We start from the raw sequence: 13237 nt of genomic DNA, 5'->3' as shown, positions 1-13237 counted from the left end.
GTATAACAGTTAAAACACCTTAGTAAGCAGAGAAGCAACTAGCGGCATCTGTAGTGATGTCAGGCTGCCGCGTCCTCTGCGCGTGCGCGCTCTGTGTGCCCTAAGTACTGAGGATAGAGCCAGGGACTGAAGCACTAACTCCGGCATCCGCCGGAAGTGGTGCAGATCTCCCAACACAGCCCTCCGAATAATTGGCACGAGCCGTGTCGGACCGGAGCAAAGGGAGAGTTAGACTGCCAATGAATCAAATGGATCGAGGTAGGTGGCTACAGAGATTTACAGAGCAACGTGCGTTTTAAAATAAAATAATAGTATAACAGTTAAAACACCTTAGTATGCAGAGAAGCAACTAGCGGCATCTGTAGTGCTGTCAGGCTGCCACGTCAGCTGCACGTGCATGCTCTGTGTGCCCTAAGTACTGAGGATGGTGCCAGAGACTGAAGCGCTAACTCCTGCATCCACTGAAGTGGTGCAGATCTCCCAACACAGCCCTCCAAGCAATCAGCATGAGCCATGTCGGACCGGGGCCAAGGGAGAGTTAGACTGCCAATGACTCAATGGATCGAGGTAGGTGGCTACAGAGATTTACAGAGTAACGTGCGTTTTAAAATAAAATAATAGTATAACAGTTAAAACACCTTTAATTAGCGGCATCTGTAGTGCTGTCAGGCTGCCGCGTCCTCTGCGCGTGCGCGCTCTGTGTGCCCTAAGTACTGAGGATGGAGCCAGGGACTGAAGCGCTAAATCCTGCATCCGCCGGAAGTGGTGCAGATCTCCCAACACAGCCCTCCAAGCAATCTGCACGAGCCGTGTCGCCCCGGGGTAAAGTGAGAGTTAGACTGCCAATGAATCAATGGATCGAGGTAGGTGGCTACAGAGATTTACAGAGCAACGTGCGTTTTAAAATAAAATAATAGTACAGTTAAAACACCTTAGTAAGCAGAGAAGCAACTAGTGGCATCTGTAGTGCTGTCAGGCTGCCGCGTCCGCTGCGCGTGCGCGCTCTGTGTGCCCTAAGTACTGAGGATGGCGCCAGAGACTGAAGCACTAACTCCGGCATCCACCGGAAGTGGTGCAGAACTCCCGACACAGCCCTCCGAGCAATCGGCATGAGCCGTGTCGGACCAGGGCCAAGGGAGAGTTAGACTCCCAAAGAATCAATGGATTGAGGTAGGTGGCTACAGAGATTTACAAAGCAACATGCGTTTTAAAATAAAATAAGAGTATAACAGTTAAAACACCTTAGTAAGCAGAGAAGCAACTAGCAACATCTGTAGTGCTGTCAGGCTGCCGCGTCCGCTTTGCTTTGCCTTCTTCAGTCTCAGTGCCAGAGCTCCCAACAAAAGTCCCTCATAAACACTTGGCACTACTCAAAGTATGCTCTACAGAAGAGTAATAGGATGTACAAAAAAATACAGAAACACACATGGTGAAATAGCTAACACTCTTGGGGAATGCAAGATTAGGTAAAGCATTTGAAAAAAAAGAGGAACTAAATCACTGGTATACATTGCCTTAACATTTTGAACATACATTGTTTGTAATTCAATCCATGTGCTTGCATCCTGTACTACCGTGTGATGAATGGGAAAGGGTGTGGGATCTATGCCTGTGAATGTTTGATGCCTGGCCTCACACAAGGGTGAAGACTTTGACGCTTGAAACTGTGATGTTGACAGCATCATTCGCTACAGAGGAGTCCACCACAGTCTACAATGGCAATGAAAGGTAAGCCCTATGTCATGTGCCACATTGCAGAAAGTTGATTTACTGCCTGGCTTCTGTGCACTGCTTCAGAGCGAGGTGAGGCGGGCAGCCTGGGACATAAAGCCCAGAACTAAATACATTGATTTGTTTAGAAATATGAATGTGTAGGAATTTAAGAAGAGTGCAGCCCCAGAGCCCTAATGGAGAAACCGCCCCAGATGTTGGGTGCAAGCTGGTCTTTGCCACTTTATCCCTTTGCCTCTTTTCCCTTGTTCATCCCTCATTGATGTTTTGACCTCCCAGGTGAGGTGCAATACTCTGCTTTATGCCACACCATAAGATTGCCAGCCATCTGTCCCCAGCCTTGGGTGTGCTCTTTCATTTCCCCAAACCCAGTGCTGCGTCCCTGCTTGTTTGCAGCCTCCTCAATCATCGGGACTCACCAGTAACTACCTCTGCTGAACAGTTCATCAACAGACATCAGGAATCAGTGGTGACGTAGCAACATGGCAGACGAGGAGTAAAAGCTGCTGTCGGCATGCATACCAGGCAGGCCTCGGATGCAGTAGGATCACCCCAACTTCCTCTGCGGTCTTCAGCAGCATTGTAGCCATTGTTGTGCTCCTCTGACACCATATTGCTTGGTAGGGCTTGGTTCATCGCGGATGACACCTAAGAGCATTGAGCATCGTGCATCATTCACTGGGTAGGGAACAGTTGAATCTTTTGTGAATTCATCCTAATGTCCTTTATGTATGTGTTATCAAACATGAACAGAGTCTGTGGATTGCTGGTCCTAGAGGAAGCTTGAATATTGTTTTACTAAGATGTCCATGGGCTTGCAGCAGGACTTGGCTTCTTCTTGTTCTCCATAAAGCTCCACTCCTATTGTGACCAAAGCCCACAAACAGACGCCCCTCATCCTGTTCCAAACATCAATGTTGTATTGCCCAAGAGAGGAGCAAACAATCAAGCTGCTAGAGATATGATGAAGCTGAAAAGCACCTGAATAATAATTGACTAAATGCAGACTCAGAAATGTATCTCTACTAAGGAAGGATGGATGAGGTAAGTGTTTGTGCAGGAAGATGATTCCAGGATGTGTGAAGGGGATTGCTGTGATCCAGTTTGAATGTATGAATGTATGCAAGAATGCATGCAGTTTCTGAAGTTTCCAGAGAGAGTTGATCCTCACATTGCCTATAGAGAAAAACAGACTGAGGAATTGCCTTTGTGGGTTTAGCCATGCCAAGCTATGGCATAGGAGATTGGCAAGAAGAAAGAGCTCAATTTTAAGGGACTCTGAAGTGAAGCAGAACCCCCTTGAAGACCCATTAGGTCACAATGCCTAGATAGTCTTTCACTGGACTTGGTCCAAGGAACCAGTGGCTCAATTCCTCTGGGCCATCCTCAGTTGGTTTGAGGCACAGAAAATGGGTATGATTTGGCTTAACCAAACCCAACCAATGCCTGAGTAGGTAGTACCTGAATGACAAGCTACAAGTTATCCTTGTAGGGCTATCACATTGGGTGCCCTGGTAAATTTCTCATTCTTACTTCCCATTGACCAAAATATCCAAAAGGAGTTTTCCCATAGAAAGTCCATGTAAAAAGTAAATATATGATTTTCGAACTTTCATCACTGATTAAGGCTTCATATAATCAATTGTTTGTACTGTTGAGAGTGGACTACGGCGGGCAATGGTATATATCATTGCATTAATACCTATATTACTGAAATATTGCTGTGCCTGAAAAGTGTTAGGTAGAGTAATCACAAGAATTCAACAGAAATACACATTATCACGTTGAGCTTGCATGACCTGTTATGGAGGAACATACTTTTCTGAATTCCTTGTCCAGACTCCATCTAAATGTCCATAACGTGAGGACTCACTTTGTTTAAAAAAAAAAATCTAAGTTTACACAAGCAACCTCATCGTCTAATCTGGCGTCACAAGACAGAGGAAGATATCTATTGTATCTGCAAGCCATTGGCAATTTCTTGCACCTTTGGAAAAAAGTTGATCTTTATTCTCTAATATTAATAACAATAGAGCAAAAAACTTTTATGTCGTCTTTGGTAACTAGTGAGTGTTGCACTGTCTATGCACTAACAGCATCCAAAAGACATAACCCAATAAAAGAGAGTAGGACAAGGCATTCCCTGGTACACCACAACTTTAATATGAAGCATTTCCTATATCCTAGTAAAACATGTAGGACCTGATTACAAGTTGGGCGGTTAAATCCATCCCATACGTAAATCTGTGTTTACGCACTGGTCGGAATTACGTGTTTGGTTTTATTTAGCGCATCCAATAGCTATCGGATTTGTAAAATAAAACAAACATTTGTTTTTATTTTGGTAGGTCAAACCTGTCGGAAATTAACAGAGGAAATGTCTATGGTATTCAACACACCAAAATCTGCATGTAATTCCCTATAACTTTAATAGGTGCTATTTATTGCACCCCATAAATAACTAACCCCACTGTATCATTATTTTGTGGAGAAGTGTGGCTCAGGGGTTAGAGGCAGCAGACCCGGAAGCTGAGATCGGTCCTGGACCAGGGTTCAATTCCCTGCCTCGGCGGGTCTTGGGCTAAAAATTCCACGGACTCGATAATTCTCGCCCCGGTGCCTCCTCGACTCACGGGTTCACACTCTGCGACTCTGGGCAATAGCTTGCTTAATCTCCACAACGGCCCCTCGCGGCGGGATGCCTGACTTTCACCTTGTGGATACCCTGCTATCTCACAGGGGAATACCAGGACGGGTTCCCTAAGCAAGCGCCGGGACACCCACTGCGGGTAGCTGTGCGCTATATAAGCTCAACTACATTTACATTACATTTACATTTTATAGGTGCGATAAATAGCACCTTTACTTGTAAGCAGGCCTATACAATGCAGTGGATTAGATTATGGATTATCCTTGTTAATTCTTTTTCAGAAGACCCCAGCAAAGGCACTAGAAATCATAATAACTTTAGCCACAACACAACTGATGACTGTCTGTCCGCCAAAACCCGTAACTTCAACAAAAATGAATTCTGGTCATCAGTGATTTCCTTTTGTCTTCAGTCCTTGTCAGTTTATTTTTATTGATATATTTTATTTGCTACACCTGTCTGTGGCCCTTATTTAGGTGATTGTGTTTCTTTCTTTATTTGTACTTGTTTACAGCAACAGCGGAGCAAGTTGACGCTGATTCATAGGTCTGGCACCATTTCACCAGGTTGTACAATATTTTAGCTTGCAGACACCTTTGCCATATGTTGGAAGCAGGCCCTTTCAAAATAGTGTGTCTGAGGACTGTGTTCACGTGGGCATGCACCATTTAACCTGCTAGGCATACTTCAAGTAGCAAGCGCAACAACGCTGGGCAAGCATTGTCAGATAAAAAAGCGTCATGGCGTGCAGCGGCAGGAAGATATGGCAGTAGGAACTTTAAGAGCCAGTAATCTTCAGGCATGTTTTTTTGTACTGGTGACCAATCATGTCTGCAATGTTAATTCTGTACAGCATTCACATGTTTGCATTTTTGTTTCTGCCTGAATAATTTCGAATATTATAATATATGGGATTCTGTAATCCTTGTGTACAGGGCATTCACAAATGTCTTTATGATCAGTGGCTTGTGAAGCAGAAAGTCTCCGAATATAAATAAAAGACGTCAGGACCCAACTATTAGGAGGTTATTACTTTCAAGTTCTTACTTCACAATTCCTGCTTCCAGAGCCTGCAGCCAAGGTGACAGGCAGGTCAGGTCATGGAGCATAATTAAGGCAGCTGTTTAAAGCAGCAATAAGACGTTGCTTTGCTTCCTTCTGATCGACTGCAACGAAAAGCAGAGAGAATATGTATATTTTTTGCACTCCTTAGATAGAGAAAAGCTAGAATCTTTCTCCATGTTTCTTCACATTGCGGTCTATTGCAGCTTTATTTTTAACTGACTTGTATTGAATTGTTTCTAATATCTGTTTGAACAAAATATCAAACAGGTTGCTGATGTGTTTCATTTTGCATTATAGGTTTTATTATTATTCTTCATGTTTGAAAACATGGTCACTCTTTTTTATGAAAGAGCTGCACAGCAGGGTTTTAAGTGGTTTGTGAAAAAGGTGCGGGAGTGACTGTGTTATATGGGATAAAGTACCCCCTGACATACATGACAAGGATATTGCAAGTCACCTCAGAGTTCTACAGCATTACAAAGGAACTCAGCCTTCAGCCCTGTTCTTGTAGATGGTTATGGAACTTCTCAGTGACTTGAAATATCTTCATAATGTGAGTCAGGGGGTATTTATCTCTTATAAATCCAAGGTTGATAGGATGTTCTAATAGCATTATAGCACATCCGCTGTGCGCAATAGTGGTGGTTTTAGGATTTTTCACTGTGAGAAAGTCACAAATAAATGGTAGGTGGTGACACTTTTTTTGTTAATATGATGTCATTAAGGCACTCCCGTCTGCCTTCTGTGCCTTTTAGTTTTTCAAAGTTGCCGTCTTGATGTGGTGTGCCATACATATTGGCCTGCGGAAGATGGGGCACAACCAACAACACTGGGGTCTGCACAGAGCAAAAAATTATCAAACATCTGCTTTAGCAGATAAGCAAAGAATTTGCAGCAGCCTCCCATTTGCTGAAGGTAGCATAGGCCATGAGGTTACTATGCCATCCATCGACACAACCCACCAGCCCCTAGCTGGAAGTCCCAACCACTGATAGTGTAAACCCAAAGACTACCATTGTTAGGCTTTTCAAGGAGGCAGCATGAACACACTTTGGGGTTGATTAAGATGTTGTTCGTAAAGCATTCTGACTGAATCAGCCTCTGAATGGTTTCCTACCGAATCGGAATCCAACCAACGGATTACGATTGTTCTGAATATGATTCGGTTGGACTCCCATTTACTTCAAAGGGAGCCTGTGTTCTGACTGAATACACATGCTCCCATTGAAGAAAAGGGTGGGTGGGGAAAATCGTGCACCCTGTGGTAGGCACTCCATGGTGCCTGCCACACTGTTCATGATTGCAAAGAGGGGTCCCTCGGGTTCCCTCTTGGGCCCCATTTCAGAAGGCTACGGGTGAAGGGGGGCCTGCTACAAGCCCCCAAAGTCAGATTGCGACAGCTGATCCGTGTCGTAACAACCAATTCAGAAAGGCTGTCCGAATCTGACATCGTGCTCGTTCGGTGAGAAACATGGACCCCTGACCGAGACAAGTCGGCTTCGAATGACTCGGTACCTCTGAATGCCATTTGACCCGGCTTGGAAATTCCGCTCACTTTCCGAATATCGTAATCGGTTTTTCGGAAAGCTTTCCAAATCGGTCGGAAAGATGGGTTCCGAATAAGATTTGGCAGACCCAAATCCAATTCAGGGCCTTTCCGACCGACATTGTAATCGACCCCTTTGTGCCTTAGCATAAACATGTTAACATTTATTTACAATAAAATGGTCTAAATTTAAAGCCTTACAAGTAGAATTCCTCACAAAAGTGGCTTACGTATATAATAAACCTGCAGCCCTGGAACAACAGTGAACCACCATTCTCATTTTTATTTGCTTTTTCTTAAGGCTGTGGAGAGTAAGCAGAAGTTATTTTTTGTGGTTGGGTTTCTTTGGTGTATGTAGGGCATATGCAAGTTGTAGTTGGCAAAGTGGAGGATTTGGAAGAGCCAGAGAGTTTTGTAGGAGGGATACTTGACATTTAGAGAGGGGCTGGGAGTTTAATTGTAGATAAACATGTTTGGCTTTAGAGGAAAGGTAGGAATGCGGTTTTCTGTGAGATATTTAGAATAAATTAACAACGAAGGGAGGTAGAGAAAAGAGATAGGATTCCTTCTCCACAGGCACTGATAAATAAACAAGGAGAATCCTACTTCCAGTGTGCACCACAGTAATGGGGAACATTCAGTGTTGTGTAAAATACCCCTCACACACCAACAGGCCCCTTGGTGTCATGCTTCATCATCGGGGTCTTCGCACCCCGCTAAGGGGATGCGGCACGCTGCGACCTGCGACTACGCGGGAGCGTTGACAAGTATAGACTATGTGTGGTGTGTGTTGAGTGCACGTGAGGGGATTAAATGTGAGTGAAGGGTGTGGTGAGAATTTAAAAAAGTACCTGGCTAGTGGGTGTAGCGAAAAAAACTTTATTCCATACCCCTAGCTGGTGCTGTTAAAAGGTGTGCAAAGGCGAGGTTCAAAGTCTTAATTAGGGACTAGACCTCTGGTGTGCGTCGACATGTTTCGGAACTGGTGTTCCGTCTTCAGGACGGGGCACAACTTCCCACCCCTACTCACGTATTTCTATTAAAAAGTGTAAATCTAATTATTAAAAAGTGATAATGATCCTACGAAGGCTATCAATGTGCCTACAGCGTCATGTCGACGCACACCAGAGGTCTAGTCCCTAATTAAGACTTTGAACCTCGCCTTTGCACACCTTTTAACAGCACCAGCTAGGGGTATGGAATAAAGTTTTTTTCGCTACACCCACTAGCCAGGTACTTTTTTAAATTCTCACCACACCCTTCACTCACATTTAATCCCCTCACGTGCACTCAACACACACCACACATAGTCTATACTTGTCAACGCTCCCGCGTAGTCGCAGGTCGCAGCGTGCCGCATCCCCTTAGCGGGGTGCGAAGACCCCGATGATGAAGCATGACACCAAGGGGCCTGTTGGTGTGTGAGGGGTATTTTACACAACACTGAATGTTCCCCATTACTGTGGTGCACACTGGAAGTAGATATTTAGAATATACAGCATGGTGAGTGTATTAAGGGTTTTATAGTTTAAATTTAGTGACAAGATGTGAGTTTTGTAGTAACATAATATTTCTGTTTATAATTGTTTTTCTAGAGTTTTATATAGCGCAAACTTGACTCAAAGGTTTCAGAGCATTTTACATGAGCCCAAGTTACATTACAGGCGGACTCCTTTTAGTAGGACTGGGGAGATTAGGTGATTTGCCCAGCAAAACAGGATGTGGAGTGCCCCTGCCGGAACCCGAACCCAGTTCACCAGTTTCGAGGTCGACCGCTTTAACCGGTAGGCCATATCCTCTCCATAATAAATGCTTAATGAATATAGTTTAAAATAAATAATTGTAATATTTTTTTCTTGCATGAAAAATGTTTCCGTTGCATCATACTGTGGACTTTGTTTAGTGCTTTTTTACCCTTTTGAAAAATCTAAGTAATTACTGTGAGGTATGTAACTAGGTACCTTTATACCCAAATTGTAGCGTGTTGATAGGAAAACGTAAGTGCTACTTATAATATTGAAAGAAATTGGGTTGCTGATTGAAGGGAGACCCTACTCAAGCAGCAACCACAAATCTTTGTCAGGGAGAGGCACAAGCAAACCCCAAATTAACTTGTGTTCAACCTTCTGGTAGCTTAACTTTGAGGAAATGTCTAAAGTATTTATGCAGCTCTTCGAACAATAATATATTAAAACACAACACAAAAAGAACCCCACACCAATTTAGAAAATATAGTACCCTTATAACAGACAATTTAAGATCAAATTGACAAACTGAAAATGCATAGAACTAGAGATAAGCAATTTCATTTTTACGTATAAATTGCACCAGAAAAGCACAAACCACCAACTGTGGTCATCTGGTCATGCTGGACCGAGACAATGTCACAAGTTCAGGACACCCCAGTGGACCGTGGGCTGGCAACAAGGAGCAAGTTAGGCCTGCTGAACAAATGTACATTAAATCCTGAATGCAGACCATTGTGACATCCTGTGTCAAGTACGCGCCACACCGAGAAGGCGATGTGAGGTCCTGGTGTAGACATGCTTCATGGAGCATTGGATCTGGGAAACTGCAAGGTTGGAATGTGAGGTCCTTCATCATTGTTGAGGATCCCATCAAGCAGGGCTTGCGATGTGAAGCCCTGCATCGAAGATGCATTGTGAACCGACTAGTCTTGAAGAAGCTGTGGGGCTTGGGATGCGAAGTCCTGAGTCGTTGGTGAGGATGTTGCTGACTAGGAGCTTGCAATGCAAAGACCCCATCGAGTATACTTAGCTCAGCAGCAGTTCCTAGGAAGATTTGGGCTGTGAGGCGAAGTCCTGTGTTGGGGATGTGTAAAACAGAGGTTATGATGTGGAGTTTGGTGAGGTGATATGACATGTAGTGGCTCCTGTGAAGAGTTTCTGGAAGACGATGTGTTGATTCTGCTGGCCCCACAGTTGAGCTGGTAAAGCACCTTCAGGTCCACTTCCAAGGATCCAGGACTGAGGAGGCATCACTTGGGAGGGTAGGACACACAGTTGGCAGAGTCCAGATGTTGGGTTAAAGATCAAAGAAGCCTGTTCGATCCCTTAGGCTTCTGACAAGGAGGCCAGACATCTAGCCCTTGAATCACTCTGGTGGTTCTGGGCTCAAGATGCAGCTTCAGTACTTCTCACTCAGGCAGGGAGGTAGCAAGGCAGTAGAGTGGCAGTCCTCCTTTCAGCAAAGCAGCACAGCAGTCGTTCTGCTGAGTCTCCTATAAATCTATAAATCCAGATGTGTACTAAAGAGTTGGGTCTGAGGTCCCATATTTATACCTGATGCCCATCTTAAAGTGTCAGAAGGTTCTGGAGGCTTCCACCCTCAAGCAGAGTTTTACAACAATACAAAATATTTTTATTGTTGAATTAATAAAAATCCTTACAATAAGAAAGGTAAGATTAACCAGTGTTTGCAACGCAGGTTACATTATAAAAAACAAGAAGATAACAGTTTAAAAAAGAGTTAAAACTAGAGCTCTACTCGAAACCCGCCCCCTCTTACAGGATAAGGATTTATGGAGTGGGCAGGGGTTCACTAGCAAAGAAGGTAGGAGCAAGGCAATGTGTAAAATGATCATTGGGAGGCCTGTAGCTGCTTTCTAATTTCCATCATAAATTTGAGACCCCGACAGGTCAGGATTGGAGATGAACCTCCCAGCCAGAAAATAACGGCCTGGCGACATGTTCTTATTTTCAGGTTGTTCAATATGTCCCGTATAAAGCGTCTTCTAGATACCATAAGGGATGGACATACACAAAACAAATGAACTAGAGATTCGGTATGATATCCGCAGAGTCGACATTTTGGGAAATCATCTTGGGGTTTCCAGGAAGGTAATAAATCCTTAGATTCGTGAAGGCCCATACCGAGGTTGATAAGGTATTTTTTAAATAGTGGCTAAAATGGGTTGCCAAATAGGCCTGAGGTTGTTGGAGTGAGTAAGAAGAAATGACTGACCAGGCATGACGTCGATGGGACAATGTTTGTTTGTCTTCTAGAACAGACTTCCTTTTAGCAATAGAATTTACTATTTTGCAGAAACTGGCTTGATCAACTTTTTTATTCCATGTTACTTGCAGATCAAAGTCCACAAGGCATTTCTCCAAATGAATGGCCCAGGGCTGAGTGGGATCTGTATTAATTGCTTGCCAACAAAGATTATTTAGAGTGTCTGGGTCGGCGGCACGAAGTTTGTGGCAAAATTTAACAAATGTTGACTTGGCCCTGAAGATTTGATTCTGAAGCCCGAATTCTAATCTCACCTGCGCTGGTGAGGGGCATTTAGGCAGTTTGAATACTTCTTTATAAATGTTGTTTTGTAGAGTATTTAGTAGACCAATCTTCCCTCCAAGCCATGTTACCAGCCCATATGATAATGTGGGTAAAACCTGAGCGGCCATTACTTTTAAAAGATGGGTATAATTTGGACCATCCAGTTTTTGCAAGAGACGCCTGTATCCATAGATTAACGTCTGGGACTTAGCTTTTAACACCGCAGAGTGTTGTTTTTTTGAATTATCTTTGCCGATGGTGACCCCCAGATACCGACAGTGCGGCTGTTCCCCTATTGCAAGGTGGTTACATGCCCAATTGTATTTAATTGATTTTCGCTCTACAAGACGTATTACTTTTGTTTTGTCTCTATTAAGTTTCAGATGTTCTTCGTCTAAGTAGAGTTGTAGAGCATTTATCAACCTTTGCAGCCCGATTGGAGTTTGGCTTAAAAGGACAATGTCATCTGCAAACTGAATAATTGGCATTGGGGTGTTGCAGAGATTCGGAGCATGGCTTACAACTTGACCAAGTTATTTCCCTAGATCGGCGAGGTTTAGATTAGATAAGCAAGGAGCCAGGACACAGCCCTGTTTCAGTCCGTCTTCAGTTGGAATTTTTGACGTGAGACTTGTGCCCTATCCTTGTTTGACCCTTGCCCAAGTGTCCATGTAGAGGAGCATTAGAGAGTTGAGAAGGTTTGTTGACAGCCCCCACTTCTTGAGTTTTGCCCAAAGTCTCCCCCTACTAACTCGGTCAAAGGCGGCTCTGATGTCGATAAAACAGCCATATAACCGGCTGTTCTTCGTTTTGGCTCTTTCTATCAGGAGTGCTAGGGCTGTGAGATTTGTTGTTGTGAACTAATACAATGCCCACCCCTGTCTAGGGGGAAGCACCTCCGAGCACTACGTGGGGTGACCGGGTAGGTCTTATTCCATAAGTGAGTTTAATCCAGACATTGTGGTTTTCTTTGGAACTTATTTATTCATTAAACGCATTCAACCTTCATGGTTTAATAAGTCAACATTGAGTCGTTGTATTGAAGAGTGATGGCATAGTTATAACCAATCCCGATGCATTTCGGGCTCCGCCCTTCTTCAGGGGATGGCTCTACAAACGGAAAATGAAAGAATCGTGGTATCGGTACATATTAAAAATTGCAATGTTAGTTAACGGGTGCACGGAGATCTACATGGTGCATGAAAAAATAGGTGCGCGATAAAGTCGTGAGTTATAAGAATGTGGTCAAAAAACACCAAGGTTGAAAGGTGTACATAAGTTACTCGTTGCAAAAATAAACCGTCAGTGAGGGAGCCAAGGGTGTTCACAAGCATTAGCGTGGACTCAAATATAGACGGGTGATCAAATTAAAAGTGCGCGTGAACAGTAACCAACAGGTCCTGCCCACAAAGCATAAAGCCGAAAATGTGCCAATAACCGTAAAGCGGTATAAGAGGCTAAGGGGTGCTCATAAAGTACTCACGTTCAGGACAACTATGTAGGGACTCCGGGGAGTTCCGACGGGTCGTGGTGAAACAAACACCGAGTGTGATCACGGTGATAATATGAAGAGTGAAACTAAACATAGAAGAGGGTGCGTTGACTAACCAGGTCGTGAAGCTACAACGAGTGAATGTGGGCGCCATCTTAGAATGGGTTGCAAAACTCTGGGTGAAATTCAGACTAGGTGCAAGTGCTATATTGAAAAGGGGTAATCCAAAGTAAATGAGGTGATGAAATAAAGTGGTAGTGTAATATCATGCACATGCACAATTTATAATCACAAATAACATTGAAATTCCATCCTGTCGTTAAGACCATGCGGTATCATGGTGGACATGAAGCGGATCCAGAAATTTTCGCGTTTCAACAGAGTGTTTTTGTTGTTCGTTGTCACCTGTACTTGCTCCAGTATTTGGAACTTTAGTTGGGCCACATTATGTCTG

The 13237-nt window shown here is 43.8% G+C and overlaps 2 protein-coding genes across 12 annotated transcripts in view; one reads left to right on the top strand and one right to left on the bottom strand.

The window, feature by feature from the left end:
• LOC144763178 (amine sulfotransferase-like) overlaps positions 1–13237 on the bottom strand; it is a 314863-nt gene that overhangs the window by 40195 nt on the left and 261431 nt on the right. The gene's annotated exons all lie outside the window — the stretch shown is intronic.
• Positions 141–13237, top strand: part of LOC144763179 (uncharacterized) — a 500850-nt gene continuing 487753 nt past the window's right edge. For 7 of the 11 annotated variants that reach the window (XR_013596172.1, XR_013596175.1, XR_013596173.1 and 4 more), the window contains exon 1: positions 801–863. Coding sequence is in view for 2 of the 11 variants with exons in the window: in XM_078648525.1 (XP_078504651.1) it covers positions 846–863 (18 nt within the window). In the remaining 9 variants the exon portion in view is untranslated. Of the gene's footprint in view, positions 259–800; positions 864–1089; positions 1171–13237 lie in introns of those variants that run through there. The other 4 variants (XR_013596177.1, XM_078648526.1, XR_013596178.1 and 1 more) reach the window with 3 other exon arrangements.

Source organism: Lissotriton helveticus, chromosome 6 (genome assembly GCF_964261635.1).
Source record: "Lissotriton helveticus chromosome 6, aLisHel1.1, whole genome shotgun sequence".
Lineage (NCBI taxonomy): Eukaryota > Metazoa > Chordata > Amphibia > Caudata > Salamandridae > Lissotriton > Lissotriton helveticus.
The sequence above is the reverse complement of the archived record's forward strand: the minus strand, read 5'-3'. Positions and strand labels throughout refer to the sequence as shown.